Consider the following 26,744-nt stretch of genomic DNA (forward strand, 5'->3'; position numbering starts at 1 on the left):
TTCAACTTCATTCGTAAGAGAAATGCTAATTAAAACTACACTAAAATACCACTTCTCACCTATAATATTGGCAAAATTTTAAAAATATAACAATACACTCTGATGATGAGGCAGTGGATAAACAAGCACCTCATACATTGCCAGAGGAAATGCAAATTAGTATAACCTTTGTAGAGGGTAATTTGGCAGTATTTAACAAAGCTACATATACATTTACCTTTTCAATCAGGGATCTCACCTCTAGGAATTCACCTTGAAGGTATACTTCGAACAATAAGAAAATCCGTTTGCACAAGGTTTATTACTGAAGCATTGTTTGCAATTGCAGAATAATTTAAACAACCTAAATGCCACACATATACCAGTGTTAAATGAACTATGGTACATTCAATTGCACAATGAACTACTATGAAGTTGTAAAGAAGAATGAGGAAGATCTCAATAAATTGATGATTTCCAAAATTTATTAAGTTTAAAAAAAGGCAAAAGATTACCTATAGTATACTATCTACTGTGTAAGAAAGAAGAAAAATATGGGAAAGAAAGAAAAATGAGAAATTCCACATGCATCTGCTCATTTGAGCAAAAAAGAAACAGGCAAGATAAGCTGTAAACCAAGACTGGGTACCCATAGGGCGTGTCAGGAAATGGGTGAAAAGACAAAGGAAATAGGGGTGAAAAACACTTTTCTGAATATAATTTTTGAGACAGTCCTGATTTTGGAATCATATTAGTGTTTTATTAGGTTGGTGCAAAAGTAATTGCATTTTAAATCATGATCACTACTCTCAAACACATCTTTATTAATCACAATAGGAACCATTACAATCAACACATTTTTGCCAATGAGAAATAAGGTTGCTTATTCCTGCAGCATAAAAATTCGTGCTTCGGGATTCGACGAACTCTTGGAAAGCATCTTCAGCCTCCTGCTGGTTGTGGAAGCGATTTCCCTGCAAAAAGTTGTGGAGATGTGTGAAGAAGTGGTAGTGGGTTGGCGACAGGTCAGGTGAATGTGGCGGATGAGGCAAAACTTCGTAGCCCAATTCGCTCAACTTTTGAAGCGTTGGTTGTGCCATGTGCGGTCAGGCGTTGTCGTGGAGAAGAATCAGGCCCTCTCTGTTGACCAGTGCCGCTGCAGGCGTTGCAGTTTTCTTCGGCAACTTCTCGTGTAGTTAGTTGTAAGAGGATCAGCTTCGATGATTGCTCTCAATTGGTCGTCAACTTCCGACGGCCGCCACTGCCCTCCTCATCTTTAAGGCTCTCACTTCCTTTGCAAACCTTTTTGACCCACCACTGCACTGTTCCTTCGTTAGCAGTTCCTGGGCCAAGTGCGTCGTTGATGCTGCGAGTTGTTGCCGCTATTTTATGATCCATTTTGAACTCGAATTAAAAAATGGCTTGAATTTGCTTTTTGTCTACCTAACACCATTTCCATAGTCTAAAATAAATATAAAATAAACAGTGAGTAATAAGTCATTAGCAAAAAAATAAACCGAGAAATGTGCATTAAAATGATGTATAAACACATTTATTTAAGAATGTATTATTCCAATAGCAAACGGCAAATTTCAACAATGCTAAAACAGTGATTACTTTTGCACCAACCTAATACATACTCAAAAGAGAAAAATAAATAAAACCAACAAGGATGGGGGAAATCTTATACAAACTAAAATTTAATACAAAAAAGTCAAATGAACCCAACTGCTTATCAAGTGAATCACATAACCACACTGAGGCAGACTGGGAACAGACCAAGTCACGTTGGAACTCGGGATTAGGACTCTGTGCCCTCAGGTTACAAACCCAAAACATCCCTAAACAAATAGTGAACTCAATTAGTAGGGTTTTTTTTTCCACAGAAGCATAAATTTACACTTCTGAAACGACTTTATGTGCATTTTAAGATGGATCAATTAAGAAAATATATTGTGTGAAATGGGAGCCAGTCTTCTCCTTGTCAGAAAAGGAAGTTGTTAATATTAAGATAAAGGATAAATGAACCCTGTGCTAGAGGTGTCACTGTGAACCCGTGGGGTAGGTGACAGACACCTGATGCTGGATGGATAGAGCAGGAGGGTGTGTGTGCACCCATCTAACCGCGGCCTCTGTGTCAGATCAGGTTCTCCACAATGAGCATTTTCTAGGCTCTCCATCCCATGCCATTGGTGCATTTTTCTGTTCCTACTGCATTCTAATAAATTGTTTTTGATATATTTCCTTATTCCTTTATATTTATTTTACTATTAGTTTGTAAATTTCCATGACAAATCTGGTTAAGAATTTGATTTAAAATAAATTAAATTTATAGACTAATACGGGCAGAACTGACATTTTTTGTCAAATGATCTCTGAGCATTTCATACTTTGTTGGCATTTCGCATGTTTGATGCTATCATAAATGGTATTTTTGTTTCAATTTCCAAATGTTTGCTGCTAGTATATAAAAATATGAGGATTTTTATATATTGATATTGTATTCTGCAGCCATGTCAAACTCACTCATTAGTTCTAGGAGCTTTTTCTGAAGATTCTGTGAGATTTTTTTACGTGAATAATCACATTATCTATAAAGATAGTTTTATTCTTTCGTTTTCAATCTGTAGGACTTTTTTTCTTACCCTGTTGCACTGGCTAGAGCCTCCAGTACGATGCCGGAGGGAAGGAGTGAAGTGGACACCCCTGTCTCGTTCCTGAGTCTTCCAACACTAAGTGTGTCAGCAGCAGGGTTTTTGTTGATGCCCTGTATTGGCTTGAGAAAGTTTCATCCATTTCTGGTTTCTTGAGAATTTTTATTATGAAATGACGTTGAGTTTTGTCAAGTGCTTTCTCCACCATCCAGTACATGATCATATAGCGTTTCGCTATGTTGAATTATTGAACTGATCGGTTTTCAAATGTTAAACCAAACTTCCAGTCCTGGGATAAAACCCACTTAGTTGTGATATATTATCCTTTTTATGGATTTTTGAATTCAATTTGCTAAAATTTTAAGAATTTTTGCATCTATCTTTATGATACAGAGGGATATTGGTCTGTAGTTTTCTTCAAGTGTCTTTGTCTGATTTTGTTATCAAAGTAATATTCTCTTCATAGAGGGATTTTTGGGGAGAAGGGTGTACAGGTAGAGTTGTTAGTAATATTCACATATCTTTTTTTTTTTGTTTTTTTTTTTTTGAGACAGAGTCTCACTCTGTTGCCCGGGCTAGAGTGAGTGCCGTGACATCAGCCTAGCTCACAGCAACCTCAAACTCCTGGGCTCAAGCGATCCTACCGCCTCAGCCTCCCGAGTAGCTGGGACTACGGGCATGCGCCACCATGCCCGGCTAATTTTTCTATATATATTTTAGTTGGCCAGATAATTTCTTTCTATTCACATATCTTTTTGATATCTGTAGAATTTGTAGTAATGTCACTGGTCATTCCTGATATTGGTAATTTGTGCTGTCTGGATTTTGTTCATCTGTTCAGATGAGTAGTTTCAGTTTCGTATTTCTGTATTTGTTGTTTCCTGCCTCATTGGTTTGCTGCTTTGGTTTCATTCCCTTGTCCTTTGCTTGCTTTGTGTTTCGGTTGAGCTTCTTTCTCTAGTTAATTGAATTGGAAACTGAAGTCATTGGTTTGAAATCTTTCTTTTCTACTATAATTTAATGCTCTCATTTCCCATTAACTACTGCATTGGTTGTATCTTGCAAATTTTGATATGTAGGTTTTTGTCCCATGTTCTTTTTGTGTGACGGTCAGTCAGGTGTGGCCACAAGAGGAGGCAAAGGAGAGGCTCAGGAAAGCACGTGTATTACACTCGCAGGTCCCAGAAGCGGGAGGCGCAGGCCAGACACGCCGGGAAGCCACATGGTGGTCAGTGCGTGAAGCAGGAGAGAGGGAAAGCCCAGGCTAGACCTTCTACTGGGGCTTCCTCAGGAAAAACAAGGCAGGACCGGAAACAGGACTGGCCGGTGGGCTGTAAGCTACAGGGGTGGTCCCCACTTGTCAGACCCTTGGCACTGGGATGATTAAGACAGAGTTGGCTCTGGTTGCTTGCTGAGCACATCAAAGGCTGCTCCCGGCTGGGCCCTTGCTACCTCTAAGGTCAGGCCCAGGAGTGGCAGTCTGTCACCAGCCAGAAAGGGTTTTAAGATGTCAAAATATGTAATGTACAGACAATAAAAAATATAAATACAGTTTTCATTTTCAAAGGATTTTCTAACTTCCCTTTGATATTTTTTTTTTTGAGAATATCACATTGTTTCTGTATTATGGTTCTCAAGAAAAACCAATACAGAACCAGTTAAGGTGTACACACACAGAGGAAGAGATTATGAGGGATCGGCTCCCATGATTATGGAGGCTGAAAAGTCTGCCATCCGCAAGCTGCAGGCCCAGAAAGCTGGTGTAATTTCAGCACAACCTGAAGGCGTGAGAACCAAGGGAGCCATTCGTGTCAGTCCCAGTCTGAGCCCAAGGGCCCCAGAATCAGGAATGCTGATGTCCGAGGGCAGGAGAAGGTGGATGTCCCAGCTCAAGCAGATGAGCAAATTTGCACTTTCCCCGCTGTTTTGTTCTATCCAGGCACCGTGCGCGTTGGTGAGGGCGACCTTCTTTATTGAGTCTACAGATTCAAATGCTAGTCTCTCCGGAAACGCCCTCACAGACACCCAGAGATGATGCTTTCCCAGCTATCTGGGCATCCCACAGCCCAGTCAAGTTGACACCTAAAATTAGCCATGATATTTTCCAAATATATGAGGGTTTCCCAGAGATATTTCTTTTATTGATTTTTAACTTAATTCCATTGTATAGCTTCTATGGCCTGGCTCCTGTTAAACTTATTGGGACTTATAGGGAATCCGTTTTATCTCAGCAAGTGATCTGTGTGTACTGGAAAAGAATGCTTACTCTCCGGTTATTGGGCAGAGTGTTCTATAAATGAATGTCAATTAGGTTAAGTCAGCTGACAGCACTGCTCAAGTCTTGTGTGTCTTCATTGATTTGGATCTCCTTATTCTAGAAATTTACAGAAAAATCTCCTACCATAAGTGAACTTAGCATGATTGCGGAATATTGATATGTAAAAAGCAGTTATATTTTTATCTATTAGCAACAAATATTTGGAAATTTAGAGAATAAAAAGAAACTTGTTACATGGTATCAAATAAGAAACAAATCCGGACTTAGTACAGAGAGACTTTATTTGAAAGGATGATGGCAAAGGGGTGGGGCAGAGCAGACTACTGTAACAGGGAGAATGTACTGAAACAAGCTGTGTGTGTGTGTCTACAGGGCTGAGCAAAAAGGGTTTTCTTTTTTATAGGGAGGAGGAAAGAATAGAAGGGGGCGACAGGAGGTGGGAGGAGTCCAGTCTGTTCTCAGGAGGGGCTGGAGGCAGCGGGTGGGCCAAAGTTCAGGGGCCTGGGTGAGAAGAGAATCTTAACCAAAGTTTAGTTCACAAGCATATGTTCCAATGGATAGGTGGGACAAGCAGTTTAGCCGATCATTTCTGAAGTGACGAATGGGTATCTGGGAGGTCTGTCTGGCCTCGTCTGGCCGAGGGGAGTGTTCGTGGTGCAGGGAAGGGGAAGGGTGGTTCTTTACAGTAAGCTGTTTTCCAAAACACAAACAATGGAGGAACATCTCTAACATCTCTTTAAACATCTCTATTTTCTAGGATCACAGAGCTCAGGTAAAATTCAACATTGTTAATTAGCAAGAAAACAAGGCCAGAGATGTGAAAACTCAGGAAGCGCTTGGTATTGTTGTGATCTCAAGCATAAAGGTGTGACAGGAGATGAGGCTCTGCAAATAATGTCTTATCATCAGGCTTGAACATTTGGGTGCCAGCCTGTCAGGGTCAAGTGACGGGCACTTTTGCAGGCCTTTGTGTGCATACCCCTGCGCGCGGGCCTCGGGTCTGGCTGCGCAGGGCCCTCTCCTCCTAACGGGGGACCCCACTGCACTGCCCGGGGTCTGCACTGACAGAGTGGGTAGCTCCCTGGCGGCACCAGCTGCTGGCCAGATTAGGGGAGTGTGTTTGTCCCCAAAAGGGCTGCTCAGACTAGTGGAATGCGGGGAGGTGGCTCTTGCTCCTGGTGAAAGAGAAGCCGTCTTCTCCGGTCCAGATGTGCGCAGCTGACGACGCAGGAAAAGGGAGGCCGCCGCTGCTGAGCTGCCTCTACCTAGAGGCCTTGTGTCGCACAGGTGTCAGCCCTGCCCAGGTGTGCGCACTGTTTGCTGTTAGAATGAGCAGCTTTTTCTGGCCGGCTGATGCCTTGCCCGTGTCTGCCTTCCATGGAACACCCCTGCCCTGCCGTCTTCCTCAGCACCTTCCCTTTCACATCAGGAACAAGAGAGCAAAGGCCCAAAGCCATTTTTAAGAATAAAGGAACCAGCCATTAAAGACTCAAGGGCAGTAAACTGCTCTTAGAAGAGGAACCCAGCTTCCCAGGAAGATCTAAATCATACTTTGGGGGAGAAGTAAGAGATTGGTGCCCTCTGAGATGAACCGTCGGGAGCCGACCCGGAGGACGCACGGCTGTGTCTGCCGAGGACAAGCCTGTAGGGCAGCCTCGGGCACTGGAAAGCAGGCAGCTGTAGCCTCAGTCCGAATCTGCCAGGGCTAAGTGGACAGGGACCTCTGCCAACTGCTCGGCTGGTCCCTCTAGCTGGACCACCCTCTCCTCGCGTCCCGGCCTTGCCCCGCCTACGCAGCTTCTGTGCTGGGGTGTCGTCTCAGCAGCGCCCTGGGGGTGGGATCCAACTCCCGCCTCCGACTGCCACAGCAGGGCCCTGGTGGAGCTGGTCATCCAGACACCCCTGCCCACGACGAGGCACAAAGCACGTCCAGAATGAAAAGTGGTTAAATGCTCATTTTGGTTTATTCAGGAGAACATGAAGATAAATATGCCTTAAATATTACAAATTTTTATATACAGGAATAACCCACTTCCCAATGAGTTTGAAAAGACCAAAGAACCATCGTCTCCCCTCCTTCTTAAGGCCTGGATGGCCCCTGAAGGCGGAAGCAAGCCCTTGCTGCGTTTTCCGCAACAGCCGGCAGATGCTGAGCTCAGGTGGGCGCGGCCAGCGTCAGTGGGAAGGACGTGGACGTGGGGAGAAAACGTTACACTGAAAACCCCTTGCCAACGTGGGTGCTCGGCACTCAAGTCTTCCACTAAGTAACCCACGGGGGCATCATTTCCTAAAGCGCTTGAAAAGCGGGTGCACGTGTTTGGCGGGAGCCTTGCTCCGGGACGAGTGGTACTCCATGTACACGGTGTCATCAGCCCCGGACATGGAGCTCATGGTGCCAAAGCGTCGCGACGCCTGCAGGGGACGGGGAGAAGCCAGTCTACTGTGAGTCTCCACGGGGAAGAGCGACTCCTTTTATGACATTCATAATCATAAATTTTATACAAATTTAATACACATTATGTTTAAATAACACTACTGATCATTTACTATGTCTCAGGCACTGTTCCAAGCATTTAACGTTTATTTACATGTATTATCTCATCTAATCCTCACAACTGCTCTACGCCTCAATCTACAGAAGAGGAAACTGAGGCACAGAGAGATTAAGTAACTTGCCCTAGATCACACGGCTCTGAAGGAGGTGGGATTTGAACCCAGGCAGCCTGACTTCAGACTCTCTGTTCTTAAACATAATGCTACAATGCCTTGCTTAATGACAATTTCTGAACAGAATATTTTTAACAGAGAAGACCCTTCAAATCTCCTGAGGTACCACCACAAGGCTTTGAATCGAGTTGAAAGCCAGAAAGCCCTGGGCCTACGTCTTGGCTCCGCCTCTCACTGGGTGACCCTGGGCAGGGAGTGAATGTCTGCACCTCAATGACTTCATCTGCAAAAGAATAACTGCATCTGCCCTGAGATGGGGCACGAACAGAAATCGTGTAAGTTAAGGGTTTGACCCAGAGCCTGGCGTACCACTGGTAGCGGATTACGTGCCAAATATGCAGCCAAGCACTGAAGCCATGCCTTCCACAGCCTGGCCTCAGGGGACCCTATGCTGTGAGGACCCATTGTCACCACAGAACCAGCGAGAGCAGGATGAACTCCTGCCTGCCCGGGAGAGCGCCCTTCTGCGGCACGAAGGCCCTGGGCCTTGGCCCAGCTGCTGCTCTAACACCACCTGAGTGTCCAAAGCACCTGACTGAAGTGCACTTCTCTCCTGGAAGGGCCTGGTAGGAATTCTCCTAACGGGCTCTCATTAATTGTGGCATATTAACATTTGCCTGGCACATAGTAGGCACTCAATTAAGTATTTGCAAAATACATGAAAGGCTGAGCATTTTCAGAAAACTCTTAAATTTTTCTCAAAGTATTGAAGCTACCGTAGAGTTGCTTCTCAGAGCCATCTGACGGCTGGAAGACTCAGCTTTGTCACTGAGGAGGGGAAATGACTCCCCCAAGGCCCGAAGTGGCAACCCTGGGCCAGTCATGCTCCACCCTGGGCTCCAACATCAAGGTACTAACAAATACTCATGCCAGACTGCTACGTGAACAGAGCAGGAAATCACTGACAGCCACCATGAGCACGGCTGTGGACAACAGTACACACGCAGGACGGGACACAGACCAAAAGGGGAGCAGGGGCTGTTTCTATTCATCCCACCTCCACCTCTATCTGTGTTTTCCAAGTTTTTCAAAAAAATCCCACAGGCCCATACACACGCAGGACTATGTGCATAAACGTGCGTCTACAAACGCCGTCCTCGGGAGCACTGCCGCCTGGAACCTCCTCACCTACTCACTCACCTGGCCGGATCTGGAGCCGAACTCCCCGGCCACCACCTCTTCCTCAGCGTCCAGGTCAGTGGCTGCCAGGACTTTCTGTAAGAGCTGCTGCTGCTCTTCTTTCGTCGAAAACGCCAACTCTTCCTCCTCCATGCCAGCAAGCTTTGTGATCACCTGCGAAGCCCAAACCAGCAAGGGTGTTCCCTCCTGTTCCCTCGGCCGTGGCCCTGCCCTGCCTTCTGGGTCCACTGCTCTGGCCCAGCCAGCCAGGGGGCCAACGGCGGACAGCTCCTGTCTGGCATCCTGGAGACCAGCGTCAGGACCTGCCTTTAACAGCGAGCTTGACTAATGATCACGAGACAGGGAGGTTAAGGAATTCCAGAGAAATCTGCTTCCAGCACACAGCATCTAAATGATCCCGTGTAGAAGATCAGTAGGCATCTTAGTGACTCCAGAGACTCCTCTGGGTAGCTTTCCCATCTTGCACCAGGGAAAGGAAAGGACGACAGACTGAAAGGCCAAGGCCGCAGCCCTTTGGAAGGGCCCTGCAGTGTGCTGCACTCAGCACCCAGGGCTTCCAGTAAGAGTGAGCACTTAATGACAGGACGTCGAGAATTTCCTAAAATTTCAGAAGAGTAAGATAAGCATGGTGGAGACTGGGTATTCGTGTCTATGGGGATAACTTACTACAAGGCCTTCCTGTTTGCTGCAGACAGCCTGGGTTGATTACGTAAGAGGGGCGTGCCCCCCTCCAATTCTCACAGTGTTAATTCAAGGAAAACTCCTGTAAGTAAGGATCTGACTGAGTCCTTCAGTGGCCAGGGATCTGGGCAGACAGGGTACACGTGTGTCCCGGCCTGACCACTCCAGGGTCACGACTCTGGGAACTCTAACTGCTGCTCTCGGCGGGCAGCGCTGACGATGCAGCTCCAACCAGCACAAACAACCAGGAGCTCGTGCGCCTTTTTGCTGAGTCCCCCTTTCAAAGAACTCAGAGCAGCTCCTTCCGACTTGGTGACGCTCGTACCCTCACGGCGCTCTGGGAATCAGGTGTGAGTGTCGCTGTCAGCACAGGCTTTACAGACAGAGAAAAAGGTCACGACGCAGATCCTCGGAAAAAGTGGACTCAAAACCCAAAACCCAAACATCCTGTCCTCTGGCCCAGCAGGAGAGGTCTGAAAAGTGTCACTGCCTCTGGCTAAAAGAGGAGAGGCCAGACAACCCTGTCCTCCTAAGGTTAAAAATGGGAACGCTCACAAATTCATAAAAAGACACAATTAAAAACATATCTGACAAGGCAGACTATGGTCCTTCACAGTCAAGGACCTGGGAACCTGCGTGTTCTGGTGATGGCCTTTTAGTGGATGATAGGGGGAATTTTCTTCCTTGCTTCTAGAACCCTCCACCCACCTCTTCAAAATAAAGCCCTTTGGGACACTAAATCCTGACATAAGCTTAGTATTTGTGTCAACAGGAAAGAAAGCAAATGCCTCAGCCAATGAAGGTTAGCCAAAGCTTTAGAATTTCCCAAGTTATTCAAACATCTGGTCACAGAGCACACGGATGGCTCTGGCGTCTGTCTGGGAGGCACGCCAAGGCCTGGAGCAGACAGCTGGCGAAAGGAAGAGCTCTCCCAGCCTTACCCCTGAGGAAGTAACCCCAAGGGGCTCAGTTCACACAGTGCTGGACCCAGTGCCGGCACAGTGCCTTGGCATCTCAGTCCCACCAGGCCAGCACATTTCCCACCAACAGCCGACACTGCCCCCAGCAATCTGTGCAGAGACGAAGGGAGTTTGAGGCGATGCCTCTAATCCCCTAACGCTCTGTGCCTGCCTGAGGTTTGTCCCAGGCTGGTGCTGACAGTGGCCCTCCCTTCTCCTGGAGGCTGGCAGACCAAAAACATCTTGGTCCTAGTCTGACCAGAGGCCAAATCGATATGTACCTTAAAGCTATAACCTTGATCTACCAAGAATCTCTGCCGCTTGGTTGAGTAAGCCATTTCCTGTGTGTCCTGGGACACCAGCGAGTAGAAGAAGGCATTGTACTCCTCTGCAACCATCCCTGTGGGGAGAAGGTAAGAGAAGGCAGGAAAGAAGACAACATCAGACATTAGGATGCCAGGAGCTAAAGGTCCCAGGCCCAAAAGCAAGCACTGTAGTGGGAAAGCTCTGCAGTCAGGGGATGATCACCCGGACTTTGCACAGAGCTGCATCAAAATAAAAGCCTTTTCTGCTTCCAAGGACACCATCAATAAACTGAAAAGGCAGTCCACAGCATTAGAAACTATCTGGGAAGCATTTATCTGATAAGGGACTTGTATCTAGATTATATAAAGAACTACAATTCAACAATAAGACAAATAACATAATTATAAAATGGACAAAAAAATCTGAAAAGACATTTCTCCAAAGACAATATACAAATGGCCAATGAGCACATGAAAAGATGCTCATTAATCATCAGGAAAATGCAAAATCAAAAGCACAATGAGATAATCAGCCTCACCCCAACTAAGATGGCTAGAATCAAAATGACAGATCATTACACTTGTTGTCAGGGATGTGGAGAAGCTGGAACCCTCATACACGGCAGTGAGAATGCACAATGGCACAGCTGCTTTGGAAAACAGTCTGGCAATTTATCAAAATGTTAAACACAGAGTTATAATAACATATGACCCAGCAATTCCACTCCCAGGCATATATCCAAGAGAAGTAAAAACATCCACACAAAAATTTGTACATGAATTTCATAGCAGCATTATTCTTAGAGCCAAAAAGTGAAAACAACCCAAATGTCTATCAGCAAATGAATGAATAAATAAAATGTGGTGTGTCCAGGCAGAATATTATCTGGCAATAAAAAAATAATGAAGTACTATACATTCTACAATGTGGATAATCCTTTTGAAAACATTATACTAAGTGAAAAGAAGCCAGTCACAGAAGGCCCCAAATTGTACGATTCCATTTATATGAAATGTCTAGAAGAGGCCTACAGAGATGACAGTGGATCAGTGGCTGCCCAGGGCTGCAGGTTGGGAGCAAGGAGAAATGAGAAGCAACTGCTCACGGGGAAGAGTTTCTTTTGGAGGCTGATGAGAATATCCTCAACAGATATTGTGTTGGTTGCACAATTTTGTGAATATACCAAAACCACCCAAGTGTACACTTTAAATGGATCAATTGTATGGTATACGAGTTATATCCCAATAAAATTGCTTAAAAAAAAAAGCTCAGAGAGAAAACTCTGGAACACAGAGAATTACAGTAGTCCCCTTATCCTCAGGGGGACCCGTTTTCAGACTCCCCAGTGGATACCTGAAAACCTTGGACAGTAGTGAACTCTACATACACTATGATTTTTCGTATGGGGCACACTTACGATGGTTTATTTTATTAATTAGGCACAGTAAGAGAGTAACAGTAAAACAATTATAACAATATGCTATAATAAATGTTGTCACATGATATGGCCATAACTTTTACAGTTTGAGGTGCATCAACAAGATTAGCATGAATTTTCCTTCTTCACAAGTTCACGGATAGATGATTTGTTCTGGCTGGTTCCCAGAGCACACAGAGACGGAGGGGTTCCCATGGAGAATTGGGGGTCCTTGCGGGTACAGTGGGGGGCACAGAGATGGGGGTCCCTGCAGGCACTGGGGGCACTGATGGGGGGGTCCCCACAGGTGCAGTGTGGGGAGTGGAGATAGGGTGTCTCCACCGGCATGGCAGGGGCCGTGGGAAAAAAAGATTTGTTTTTACTACAGATCTGAGCAACTTCAGCACACTTTTTTTTTCTTTTCTTAATAAGAACTTTTACTTTTTAACCTTAAGGGAGCACTTTATGGCTTCTCTTTGGCATACTGCTCATATCTCCTCTTGTGCTTTGGGGCCATAATGAAATAGACGGATGGTTACTTGAACACGAGCTCTGCGATACCTCCACAGTGGATCCCATAGCCAAGCGGGCTACTAAGTGACTAACCGGCGGGCAGTGTATACGACATGCAGACGCTGGACAAGGGAATAATGCATGTACTGGATGCTACTCAGAAGGGTGTGCAATTTAAAACTTATGAATTATTTCCGGAATTTTCTATTTAATATTTTTGGACCATGGTTGACCACAGGTAACTGAAGCTTGGGAAAGCAAAACCTTGAATAAGGGGAGACTTACTGTATCACAGAAATGAGGACAGAAAATATTGTAGCCTGAAAGACCTGATCCTTCACGAAAATCTGAACATTTTCACTTCACAGTACAAATGTCAGTAGATTAAGCTTCTGCATATTGTCTTTAAATTCAACTGTTTCTTAGTCTTGTAAGAGCCCAGAGATACAAAGAAAGAGGTCAAATATTTTTGTCAAATAGTATTTAGAGTAAGAAAGCATAATTCTAATCGCAAAGGAGTTTCTAAATTAGAGTAAGGAACATGTAATGAATTACTTTTATAATTGCTAGCAGATTAGATTCCTGTCTGTTTATAAAAGCCATAGTTTCTCTAGTTTATAAATTCAATCCTCACAGGAGTCTTGGCAAGACAGGACTGTCACCCCCACTTTGGATAGGAAAATCAAGGCTCAGAGGGGCCAAAAATTTGCCCAAGTCCATGCCATTTCTACTATCTGCCCTGTCTCTATTCTCAATACAATCAATGAACTGCCTCTGAAACACACTTGAATACGGTATGACTTCAACACATGCCCACTAATCTTGCCATTTGCAAACAGCCTGGCAGTCTAGACGCCTCCTAGGATGAGTAAATTCCTTGAGGACAAGGGCCTGTGTCCTTGTCTCAGGATGTGGCCTAGTTCCAGTAAGAAGGAAGTGGCCATCTCTTAGTAGTAATGTTAGTCCCTGCCATGCCCCACGCTAGGGGTCTGGGCCCTTTTTACAGCAGTTAGCAAGCACAGGGTGACATACCTCCTCAGTAAAAGCCTTTGCAACACTGCCTCTCACCTCCTCCTTCACGGAGCTTGCGATGCCCCGGCTGTGAGCTGCTACCAGGGCAGCACTCTTCACAGGGTAAGAGGGATGTGTCCACTCTGTGGCTGCCCATGCTGCTCCTACCAAACACTTCCCTGCCTCGAAATCCAGGCAGCTTCCAGCTCCTCCATTTCTGCTGGTGGCCCTGCTCTCTCTCTTCTATGTCACACCATTAAGTACTGCCTAGCCCTGGCTCCCTCTTGGTATCTACCTGAGGCAGTGGCTCAGGGCTCAGCGTAGGGCCTATCTATGTGAACTCCAGGCCCCTGCCAGGGAAAACACCCACGTTTATCCCCAAGGCATGAGAAATAATGAAGGGCCCTGGGAATCTTGGCCTTTGCTCTGGGACTGCCATCCTTTCAGGGTCTACTCAACCCCAGGGCACACTGGCAGCTCACCCCTAAGCTCTTTCTACCCAAACTGGTTCAAGAGGAGAGACCTCTTGCAGCTGAAAAGGAAAAGATCACTTTACCTTTTTTGGCTCGAAGCACCCGCCCTAGCCTCTGGGCTTCCTGCCGCCTGGAGCCACCATGGGATGAGATCTGGATGAGAACATTTGCTTCTGGAAGATCAAATGACGTGTCACCTACCTACAGAAATGAAGCAGCTGTGAGTTTGGGAAGGTTTTTTGCTTTTTAAAAGAGACAGGTCTCACTATGTTGCCCAGGCTGGCCTCAAACTCCTGGGCTCAAGCTATCCTCCCGCTTCAGCCTCCCGAGTAGCTGGGACTATACGCATGCACCACCATGCTTGGTGTCTCTTTGTATATATGAGACAGTAAGAATTTAAATAAGCTCCGTAGACAATTTAGAATAACAATCACTCTTGTCCTCTCTGGATCAGGGTTCATCTGATGCAGGCAGAGGTAAAGCACTGGATCTCAGAAAGGCAACTCCGGGCCTCTAGGACCTAGTGTGAGTTCTCCCAAAAGCCACCCTATAGAACCACTACCACGTTTCAGTAGTGTTCACAGTGCTGGGTGCCAGAAGCTCGGAGAGGAGAGGGCCCTTCAACATAGACTCACTTTCAGTAATTTATTTTTGTAGCTACAGAAACAAGTCTTCACAAAGCCATCCATAGTCCTATCTGGTGGCCACTGAGACCAGCAGCACACGTAGGACAACATGACCCGGGAAGGGCTGCTGCCCCGCACAGGAGTCTGACTGCAGGTGGACTCTCCAGCTCGGGGGCTCCAACCGTTGAGGCTCTAGCCACAGACACGTCGGCTGGTGCTCACTTGCTTAGCCATGGTCACTCTGAAGGGAAATCTCACTTCTTTTGGGCTTTGGGTATTCTTAATCTGAATGACTGTGGCAAATTGTGGGGCCATAGCTTCTGACTACAGATTAAAGCCATGGCTCAGCTGGGCCTGTGTGAGTCCATGCTGACACTGGCCACCCACCATCAAGCCACAGCACGAGCAGGACAAAGGATGGGCGATACATAGGATTCTCCAGCTCTGTAAAGAGAACCTCACTTGAATGCCTATTTCTGCCAGAATAGGAAATAAACTCTCATTCCTTTCATAGAGGAGATACAACTTAAGTCTCCTACATCCCAAAAAGAGGTGGGAAAAACCTTAGTCAAGCAAGGAGCCTTTACAGATTATCTATGATGCATGAAAATCCTAAATCTGCATCTTCCACTACCCAAGAAACAGAATCCCTGTCCCTGGACATGTGGCAATGAAAACATACTCAGGAATTTCCTTCAACAAACATGAATCAGTGTACAGGAATCACAGCGTACTCCAGGCCCTTGGGGGTACTAGGGGCCTCACCCCACCCTGCATGCCACACAAACCTTGGATATGAAGATGGTGTTGATTTTGGGGTTGTGCTTGAAATTCTGGAGAATTTGCATCCTTTCTCCCTGGGACGTAGGCCCATAGATATAGGGTCTAGAGAAGAATGAAGCTGTGTTAGAAAGACCACAGAATCACATCTCAGTTATCCTGGAAGCACATCAGAGGGAAAAAGGAATTCATGCAAGGTTCTCTCTCACAGAAAGCCCTGTGCCTGCAGGAATATCAGAAGATCCATAGAAATAACTGGCTGCAGACCCACCACCTGCCAGTCTCCCCCCCAGATTCTACGTTCAGGCCTGCCACTGTCTTCGGGATTCCCTCCTTTACTTCTTTTTCTTTTGGGACTGTGCTTTTTCCTACTTCAACATCTCTTACTCAAAGCATGGAGTTCATACAAGAAGGGTCCCCAGATTTCATGACACCCAATGAGAGTGGCAAAAAAAACCCACGGCTATGTCCAAACAAAAGGCTGGAAGCAACTGTCTCCCAATGAAACAGGCATGCTCCCAGAAATGAGCAAAAAGAAGAGAGCCCTTCGGCCTTTCTTTTGTTGACCTCCCGTAACACTAAGTTCAAAAAACTTCTTTTATTTCCAGCTCCCTGCCAAAGGCACAACCCTATCCAATGACTTCACTGGTTACTGCCCCATGGCACCTGCAAATGCCATAGTCCTGTCTTCTGTCTTGAATACTGTGGTGGACGGTTTCTGCAGCTTCCCAAGCATCATAAGGAGGACAAGCCACCAGGTACATGGGGCCTACTAATGCCAACACTATGTTAAAACAAAAAAATCCATCCCTGCCAGTATTCCTCAGCACTGCAAAAGGCAGGTTTCATGTTCCCCAATTAGCACCTGGGGGACCGAGGGTCAGGAGCCCGAAGGGGTGGCACCGAGGTCCCTGAGTGTCCACAGCGGTGCTCATCAGTGGCTCAGGATGCACTACTTCTGCCACTTCACACGGCGCTCCCCAATGCCGTGCTAGGAAACAGGCATGGGTGTGCCGCACAGAGCGAACCCCTGCCCGTGGGGAAGCCAGGCAGGGCCTGGGACAGCTGTACACCCAGGCCATCAGCCCCGCCACAGACGGCCTCACCTGGTATCCAGTGTCCAGGCCATCACACAGTCTCCTCATTTTCTACACATGTCGTGCTGTGACAAAAGTTTAGGAAGCCCCACTCATCAGAACAGCCTTTCTCTCAACATCCACATTTTTAGGTGGTTCTTTGTCGCCTCTGCTATCAATAGGAAAAACTCCTCACACAATGGTGAGCCCTTGGTTTCCCTCATACAGGAGATGACACAAAGCGTAACCATCCTCCCAGAAGAGAACCTAACATTTACTGAACACCTACAAGGTGCCGACACACAAGAATCCTCCGAGGTAGGTGGTGGTATCTCCATGTGACCGAAGAGCAAAAGGAAGTTCAGAGAGGTAAATGACATTCCCGAGGTCCCAGCTCCTCCTCTTAGGCAGGCAGGCCTCCTTCCTCCTTCCTCCAGCAGGTGGGAGGAGCTGGGACCCAAATCTAGTCTGTCTGACTCCAAAGACGCTGCTCTGCCCACCACCCGGCACTGCCACATAACCCTAACAGCCTCTCCTGCAAAGTGCTTCAGTGACCCTTTCCTTTCCCATTAAGGCTGGGAGAAGCCAGAAGCTCCAAGAGTCCACACACACCAGAGCATCACAGCTAAGGATGCAGCAACGCCCGGGATCCACAGGATCATTTCAAAAGCAAGAAAACAAGACAAACTAAAGCACTTCATACTTTTATAAAGGCCAAAGGTACCAAAAAAAAAAAAAAAAAAAAGGTATCAAGTACAAGCTGTAATTATTCTTGTCCACTGAGACAGCCACAGTCTGCTGCCCTTCATGGTGCCAGACTGGCTCAGTAGACAGTGCCAGGCAAATTAACATCCCTGCCCAAGCAGATGCCCAGAGGCCGCAGCCAAGCAACAAGTCTCAGGTGTGCTGCAAATGTAGGTGGGGGAGGCCCTCGAGGGAGGCCCCAGGAAGAGTCTGGATGGAGCACTGCAATGGGGCCGGGGTGGGCAGGATCATGGCCATTAAAAATGACATGGTAAACACAGGCACTATCTCACTGCCCTGCTCTAATTGACACTAATGTGACAGTGAAGGACACATGCCCACAAGGAGAACAGGAGAAGAAATAACAGCACATGAGAGAAGCAGGTAACATTTTGGAAGCTGAAAAGCAGATGGATGCAGGCACAGTACCTGAGCCAATAGACTAGAGAAGGCAGAAGCCTAGGCTGACAGGAGGGAGAGCCAATACAAAACAAGCCGATTTGCTATGCAGAACACAAAACGGTTCGGGAACTAGTCACCAGCTGCTTTGGAAGGTGGGGCGGTGGGCAGGAGGGCTGACAGGAGGACTAGCAGAGAGAGTGTGAGGAGCAGCGAGACCCCTGCCTGGCAGCAGGCAGGCCTCCTTCTCCCCACGGAGCACTGGTGACTCACTTTCTCAGTTCTGGACAGGAAGGGCTGCACATGGGATGCCAGGCCGAGCTGAGGGCAAAGGCGAGACTGAAAGTGAAGCACGAATGCTAAGACTCCACACCCTGCTTCCCAGCCCCGCCACACGCAGTGCCCAGGAGACTGGAAAATTCCTCTATGGAGAAACTGTTCAGCCCAAGAGAAAAGACCTAAAGATACTGGCATTTGGCAGTCTCTTGACATAAACAGCCAGGTCTCTGCCCAATCACTTGACGGTGAGGTCCACAAGTCGGCAAACTCACTAAGCTATACAGAAAGGTCCATCAGCTTTTTGGTGCCTGACTCTTAATAAGAAAATACAGCCAAGGATTACCAAAACTCAGAAGAAGGACTCTTGAGAAAACAATCAAAACAAAAAAACCTGAAGAAAAGATACATAGAGAACAGAAGGAAGCTTTAAAAGCTTTCATAGCCTTGGAGAAGGCATCGTAATCAGAAAACAGGAAGAGTTACCAAGAAAACTCTCAGAAATGAACAAGTGTCAAGAGAAGAACAAGAAGACAAGGAGATTAAAAACTAGAAGAGGCCAGGCGTGGTGGCTCACGCCTGTAATCCTAGCACTTTGGGAGGCTGAGGTGGGTGGATCGCTCGAGGTAAGGAGTTTGAGACCAGCCTGAGCAAGAGTGAGACCCCATCTCTAATAAAAAGAGAAAGAAATTATCTGGCCAACTAAAAAATATATACATATATAGAAAAAAAAATTAGCTGCGCATGGTGGCGCATGCCTGTAGTCCCAGCTACCCGGGAGGCTGAGGCAGCAGGATCGCTTGAGCCCAGGAGTTTGAGGTTGCTGTGAGCTAGGCTGATGCCACAGCACTCACTCTAGCCTGGGCAACAAAGTGAGACTCTGTCTCAAAAATAATAAAAAAAAAAAATAGAAGAAAGGTGGGCGTGGTAGCTCTAGCCTGTAATCCTAGCACTTTGGGAGGCTGGGGCATGAGGATTGCTGGAGCCCAGGAGTCTGAGGTTGCAGTGAGCTGTGATGATGCCACTGTACCAGCCCAGGCCACAGAGTGAGACTCTGTCTCAAAAAAATTTTTTAATAAAAAGAAAAGAAAAAAGATAAGAAAATTGGAGAAGCTGTTCAGAAGATCTAACATCTGAGAGAGTGACCCTAACAGCTTCCTGAGAGAAGGAAGACACACAACCACACATACAACATACAGAGAGAAATCAAAGGGCATCAGACTTCTGAGCAGCCTCACTGGAAGCTCCAATGTTAATTCTAAGGCCCAACCAATCTACTGATCAAGTGTAAAGTCACCTAAAGATTTACAAACATTCAAAGTCTTAAAAACTTTCCCTCTTACAGTCCTTCTCTCAGGAACCTAATAGAACATGTGCTCCATCAATGTGAGTGACCAAGAAAGTAGACATGAGACTGGGAAATAGAGGATCCAACACAAGAAAGACGCCCAGGGAATCCACAGGGTGATGCCTAGACAGCAAGCAGGCCAGAGCAGAGTAGGACGATGAAGTGCTAGTGGGGATTCCACCGGGGAAAGAGAGAAAAATGATCTGAGATTACCTGACTCTGTTGGGTTTATGGTTACGTGAGGAATCCGGAGGGGAGAAATTATTAAATGTATAGAAAATCAAGCAAAAGCAGCAAGGCAATTATTAACTCCAGGGAAAAGAAATATTTACAAAAAAGAAAATGAAATCACAGTACACTATATGGCTCTCCTGAACAATACTTATACAGTCAAAACAATGTAGCACTGGATATTAATTTAACCCCCACCTTGTGCTATTACTGGATTGCAAGGATGGTGGGAGAAGAAACAGAGGGATGGGGTAGAGAGTGGAGTATATAAGAAAGCTAAGTCCTCAACTCCTATAGTAGGAACAGGCAATTAATGATAATCAGGAACTTCCTACATAAACTATTATTTAGAAATATGAAGGTAAACAGTAATAAAGCCTTGAAAATGGCTGCCTTCAGGGAATGGGAATAGGAATTGTGTCTAGGAAGAAGGGAGCAGGTAATTGCTGTTTTTCATAATAATCTAAATGTTAACTTTGCTAAAGAAAAATTTTCTAAATTGAAAAAAAGGTACAATTTTAGAAATTTGAGAAATTTAATCTTTATATGCCTATTTTTCCATCTATATAATAGGAATAATACCTCACATGGCTAAGGTGAGAATAAATAAAACATGTATAGTACGCCTAGCATAGAGCTTGCCAAAGAGAAGCTAGTCATAATCATTCTTTCCTCTCCACCCCCACAAAAAGAATGAAGACCTGGCTACACAGAGGACCTTGCCTTCTGTGACACTTATAGCACCTGGAAGTCCCGCTTCACTATAGAAAGGAGCACAAGCCCCTTCCTCCTTACTTGGCAGAGAATTTACAACAGCTAGGTTTAAACACAGGTATCTGGGTGGGGCCATGGGTTCAGGCGGACACGGGGTGAGCACTTCCTCTAAAGCTCTTTCCTAGGATGCTGGCCCAGCCTACCTTGCCTTATTAGTCCCTGGACAACACGGTGTGGCCTGGTCTCCTTCCACAGTTCTCACTCAGCCTGAAACTCCAGATGCCAACTCCCTCCCACTCTTGGAGCCCAGATCTTTGACAGGGCCCCACCCAGCTCAGTCCAACTCTCTGGCCCTGATTTCTGAGATCAGGATGACGAGGCCCACTTTTCTATGTGCTCTGACTTCTGACTCCGACCACTTGCTTCTCAGTCTTGCCGGGTTCCTAGGCCCAGGGACATAGAACTAAGTTCCTGAGAGCTTTAAGAAAAAAAACAGGCACTCCCCTCAATGGGGAAGATGAATACTGGCCAGGAGGCAACTCCAAGTTTTCAATGCTTACTTGTTCAGCCGAATGGCATATTCCTTCAGGGCAAACACATTGTCAGCAAAGACAATAATCTTGTCATTCCTCCTCTCGTGAAACTTGATCAGAAACTGGCAAGCCCTGAATTTGTTGGGGTTCATGGTGTACAGCAAGATTCGTTTCTTGGTTTTGATTGCCACATACTCCCGGTAAAACTCAGGGGACATTGGGCACCAAACCTATGAAACAATAAGAGTCAGGGGTCACTCTTAACACCATACAATTAAAAATTCTTGAAGCCCCTTCATTTGGCAGAATTTGCTTTAAAACAAAACCAAACCACTGGTATGTGACTTGTATTTCACCGTAACTGTCAAACTGTAAATACGCACATGCATACAACAAAACTAAACGAAACCAAACACTTAATGTTGAACACTCTCACATATTAATAATCACCTAAACATTTTTAAATGCAATCATACCAGGGAATTATTTTCACACCAGCTGCAAGTGAGGGAAAGCAGATTCTCAACTAGTGGTGCCAGTAATTCCTCCATTCAGACCACACCTCCACACACGAGTCAGCACTGCTACTAGGAACTGCCCCCTACACAGACACACACACACACACACACACACACACTTCCCAGCAGGGCCAGGACTGCTTCAGTTAGGTTCCTGGTGCCATCAGCATGTAGCCTTTCACTGCCAGGCTACCAGGCAGCAATGTGGTATGAGAAGCCTTCATTCATCCCTGTGCCCTGAACCCCAATCCTCACCCACAAAAATCTATGACGGGTAAGCTCGGAGGCTAGTATAAAGAATCATCTCAAACTCAGGGGTATGGTAGGGTAAAGAATGGAAGACCATTGCACATTTATTCTAAATGATGCAAAAGCACCACTCGATGCAAGACATTAACAATCCAAGAAATTTCACAGACAAGCCCCCTGACGATCAGGCCCGACCAGGCCCGCTGTCCCTACTGCTTCCCCAGGCAACTGGGAAGGGTTTCTACCTTGGCCATGAGGGAGTGGCTGCAACTCAGGCAGACATTCCAAGGTATATTAGTGGACCATCCGTTATTAAAGATCAGCTGATCCATCTATCTCAACCCTCCAACACTATTTGTTTTTCTAAGTTTACTAATAATTATATAAAATAAGACTTTTTTGTGCATCCTAAAATCATCTCAAGTTCCAGTGAATAAAGAGCAGAAGAGTGGTTCTAGAACCAAGCTGCCTGCCTGAGTGTGAATCCTGCCCAGCCATTTATTGGTGTGACCTTCAATAAGTGACTAACCTCTCTATGCCTCGGTCTCTCTCCTCCTATAGAACCACGATGCTAACAAGGGGAGAGGTGACACAGAGGTGACAAGTAGAGCTGTTTTGACAGTGTGGGCACCCAGGGAGGCTCACTGAAGGCCTGTCAGTGTGTGGGCTCTGACAAGTCATGGTCCCCTCCACACCGCAGCAGCCCTGCCTCAGGGCTGCCGCCAGCGACCAACATGGCACGCTCCCTCAAATCTTTGCTCAAATGGACCTCAGGGGGTCTTTTCTGACCACTCCATTTAAAATCCCACTCCCAATTTGGTCTGAAGATACACCTCAAGCAACACAAACACACACAAGGCGATTCACTCCAGGCTTGTTTATAATCGCAAAATGCTGGACATCTAAATGCACAAACACAGGAGGGAGGTTGTATAAACCATGGTATGGCCGCACAATGGCATACACTGCAGCTGTAAAGAAGAGTGAGAAAGACCTCTATGAAATGCTATGGAGTGATTTCCAAGATTTGTTGTTAAGTGAAAAAAGCAAAGTGCACAAGAGTGTCTACAGTATGCTACCTTTTGTGTAGGAAAGAAGGGGAAATAAGAAAATGCACACCATCTGCCCATTTGTGCAAAAGAAATACAGGACGAATCAACAGAAATGATGAGAGCGTGGCTCAGAGGGGAGTGGTAGGAGGGTGGGGAAGAGTGATGCTCCCCTAAGTAGACTTTTGTATGGTTCAGACTCTCAGAACCACATCATGATGAACATAAAATATCAACAAGGATGGAGGTGGATGGCAGAACAAAAATGGAATAAAAATAAAAACAAATGAACTTAACTAAATTTCAAAGGAATATCATAACCATACAGAAGTGGGGGTGGAAGAACCAAACTAAGTAACTTTTAAACAGCTGAAATATAGTACTTGGACTTTATTCCCTCAGGCCACAGACAAAAAGAATCGTAACCAGATATTGAACTCTATTTTTGTTTTTCATGGTGGTATTGGTTAGCAATTCTGAAACTCTTTTATGTATATTCTAGGATTAAACAAATAAGGAAGTCTCTATTATGAATAATGGAAGCCAAGTTTCTCACCGAGAAAGGAATTATAAATACGGAAAGAAGGAAGGTTCAAATGAAATCTGTGACATTGGATTACATTGAAGTTATCACTATAAACTCATGCTTTTTATTATAGACAGATGACAAGACAGGCACAGATGTATGTACATGCATATATGTACACACATACACTCACACTTTCTCACTCTGTCCTCACCTGCGTTAGCAGACCAATGACATCCTAGTAGTAATGAACACACCTAACACCCAGATCTTGGTTTTTAAATTCCATTCTTTACTAAAAGGACCCAGGGTTCCTTGGAGAAATGGCTGAGTCCATGGCCAGGGGAGGGAAGGCACCAGATGAGCCTGAAATAATCTTGCTCTGCCAGAAAGCAAGGACATGCTCAAAGAATGGCATGTCAAATGGACACAGGAGCCACGTGGAAGGGTGTCCCACTAGTCAAATCTGGGGTAATCTGAGCATGTAGGTAAGAATGATAGTAATATTCCCAAGGGCCCCTCTATGCTAGATCCTGTGCTTGGTGCTGCTTATAAGCAAAAGGCAGCTCCAGCAAATATACTGAAGCGCCGTGAGTTCCAAAGGTCTCAAGGCTGTATACAGACGCAAAGGATCCTCTGGAAGCTTTGCACGAGCACAGACCAAAAAGCCTGTGCTGACAGGCTCTGAGGTTTTGGTTGTGACCAGCACCACTTCAGTGTGACCATCACAGTTTCTTTACGTTGCCACCCTTGTGCAATTATGAGCCATCAGTATATGCCAAACACTGTGCTGAGCTCAAATCCACAGGTGTTATTGCTATTACATTTTCTAGCTCCCTCTGGGTGATACCCTGTTGAGATTTTATTAGAGTGTCTGGTTCTTTACAGCCAAAGCAATTCTTTATTCACAGTAAAGTCTTTAAAACCCTACATTTCACAGAATATGAAACACAAATGGCCCATAAACATGTCATTAATAAAGAGGAAAATACAAATTCAGACTATAAAGGGTTATCATTTCACACTTATCAGATTAGCAAAAATTAAAATAAAAAATTCACTATTAGGTGTTGGAGGAGACATGGTGCAACCTCGCTTATCCCTGACTACCGGTAACAGCAGGACATGACCAGGAAACTGAACACCACAGACCCTTCCACCAGCAATGCTGTTCCTAGGTACACCTGCAAGGCAGTGGCTTCCACACTTGGACTGCTTTACACCACAAACCAAGCACACACACACACACACACACACACTCAGTTTTATGAAACAATACATACCTTTACTAAGTATTATAATTCTGGTAGATTCTATACACTACTGGTCACAACCCACTAAAATGATTTCACCACCCTACTGCGGGGTCACAGTCAACAGTGTGAATCACACTGCTTTAGAGAAACTCTTACACAAGGGCCCTAGGAACTAGGGACAAAAATATTTGCAGCAACAATGTCATAATAGCAAAAAAACCCTAAGTTCCAAATATGTAGAGACAAAAAATAAATCAGTAGTTGCCTAGGGCTGGGAGTAGAAGCAGGGATCACTGCAAACAGGCACAAGGGAACTTTCTGGGGTGATAGAAATGGTCTAAAACCAGGTTGCGGGGACAGCTGCATGACTCTTTACATCTACTGACATCATAGAATAGTACACTTACAACATGTAAATTTTATGGTGTGTAAATTATACCCCAACAAAGCTGTTAAAAAAGGGCCACTGGCCAGGCATGGTGGCTCACGACTGTAATCCTAGCTCTCTGGGAGGCCCAGGTGGGCGGATCGTTTGAGCTCAGGAGTTCGAGACCAGCCTGAGCAAGAGCGAGACCCCGTCTCTACTAAAAAAAAAAAAAAAATAGAAAGAAATTAGCTGGACAACTAAAAATATATCTAGAAAAAATTAGCTGGGCATGGTGGCACATGCCTGTAGTCCCAGCTACTCGGGAGGCTGAGGCAGTAGGACTGTCTGAACCCAGGAGTTTGAGGTTGCTGTGAGCTAGGCTGACGCCACGGCACTCTAGCCTGGGCAACAGAGTAAGACTCTGTCTCACAAAAAAAAGAAAAAAAAAAAAAAAAAAAGGAGCCCACTTAGCAACTTAAATGTCTATCAACATTAGAAAAGACTTTACTTTTACTGCTGGGTAGTATTCCATTATACGTATCACACTGTGGTATATCTGCACCATGGAACACTACACAGCAATCTAAAGGAATAAACTACAGCTACATGCATCATCAAAGGAATAATGCATTAGGCAAGGAATCCAAACATCGAGAAAAGACAGAAGTCAAACAAGAACATACATAAATAACCTGATCCCCATTTATGTAAAATTTTTTTTAAAAAATCAGGCAAACATATGTTAGGGAAATATAATGGGAGATAAAATAATAAAGAAAAGCACGAGAATGACATATATAGGTTCCATGATAGTGGTTACCCCAGACAGGCAGGGAAGACACAACTGGAGAGGAGCAGAGGGCCTCAAAGGTCTGGCAATGCTGTTTCTTAAGATGGGTGTTGATCACACAGATACAACCAAAGGGTAAGGACTTTTTTCAAGAGAGCAGGTCCATCTGCACAGGTTCCTCTCACTTACCTTCATCTAAGAGGTCCCTTTTCACCACCTCAGGACAGAGGCACCCTATTCTAGCCACTGAGTGATAGTCATTTTAAGGTGGTGGAAAGAATTGTTGTTGTTCATCTGAGATTAACCTCTGAACATGGATTTTTAGCATACACTTGTGCAGGTATTCATTATAGAACCGTATGGAGAATGTGTGCTAGAAAGAAAATGATCAAGGTCACAGCCTGCCTTCTTGGGGTATCAAAACCAATAGGCTTCACACTGGGAGTGGCCTAGGAGGTTGCCCATGCAGAACCCCCCAGAATTCCCTTAGGGTGGGGTGGGGGCAGGAAGCGCCCAAGGAGTTCACTCACAGCAAGGAGGAGGAGCATGGACTTTGGACCCAGTGGCCTGGATTAGCATCTTTACCACCGACTGAGATCTGGCACGAGGGATTTTGCTCTGCTCATCTGTGAAGTGGGTATAATACTGTCCCCCTCACAGGGTGACTAAGGGCATTGCATGAGGTAGCAGCAGGTTAGCCGGGCCCTGACCTGTGTATCTGCCCACAAGGAATCAACCTGATCATTTCCCTTTGTCCAAGGGAGGAGTCCCTCCCTCAGACAGCCACCCAGCTTGAGCCCAGGTACCTCAGCACACTGCACTTTGGCGATGTAGCCGTTGTTCTGCAGCTCCATCCAGTTGGCTTCGTACAGCTTAGGCCCAATCAGAAAATTTAAGTCCACTATTTTGTCATCTTCCCGGACTAGGGTTGCAGTCAAACCCAGCTTGCAGTGGGCCTGCACGATGGTCAGCACCCGTCGGAACATCTTGGCTGTGGAAATAATGGGAGCATTCACTTTGTCACTGTTTAAAATGCTCAAGTACCAGGGCATTTTAAAATGCCTTGTGACACCACAGGGGATACCCCCTGGGTTTCGGGACCATGGGAACCTGGCTCTAGACAA

At 45.7% G+C, this 26,744-nt stretch overlaps 1 protein-coding gene across 1 annotated transcript in view; it reads right to left on the bottom strand.

Annotated features, from left to right (window-relative positions):
- Nucleotides 1–6,894: 6,894 nt before the first annotated feature.
- The window catches only part of ERCC3 (ERCC excision repair 3, TFIIH core complex helicase subunit), a 31,490-nt gene continuing 11,640 nt past the window's right edge, over nucleotides 6,895–26,744 (bottom strand). Inside the window, exons 9-15 of the mRNA XM_069463472.1 lie at nucleotides 26,427–26,611; nucleotides 20,893–21,095; nucleotides 15,553–15,649; nucleotides 14,222–14,339; nucleotides 10,700–10,818; nucleotides 8,779–8,931; nucleotides 6,895–7,323 (exon numbers count right to left, since the gene is read on the bottom strand). Of these exons, the coding sequence (XP_069319573.1) occupies nucleotides 7,192–7,323; nucleotides 8,779–8,931; nucleotides 10,700–10,818; nucleotides 14,222–14,339; nucleotides 15,553–15,649; nucleotides 20,893–21,095; nucleotides 26,427–26,611 (1,007 nt within the window). The 3' untranslated portion in view covers nucleotides 6,895–7,191. The remainder of the gene's footprint in view (nucleotides 7,324–8,778; nucleotides 8,932–10,699; nucleotides 10,819–14,221; nucleotides 14,340–15,552; nucleotides 15,650–20,892; nucleotides 21,096–26,426; nucleotides 26,612–26,744) is intronic.

Source organism: Eulemur rufifrons, chromosome 1, assembly GCF_041146395.1.
Source record: "Eulemur rufifrons isolate Redbay chromosome 1, OSU_ERuf_1, whole genome shotgun sequence".
In the NCBI taxonomy this organism is placed as follows: domain Eukaryota; kingdom Metazoa; phylum Chordata; class Mammalia; order Primates; family Lemuridae; genus Eulemur; species Eulemur rufifrons.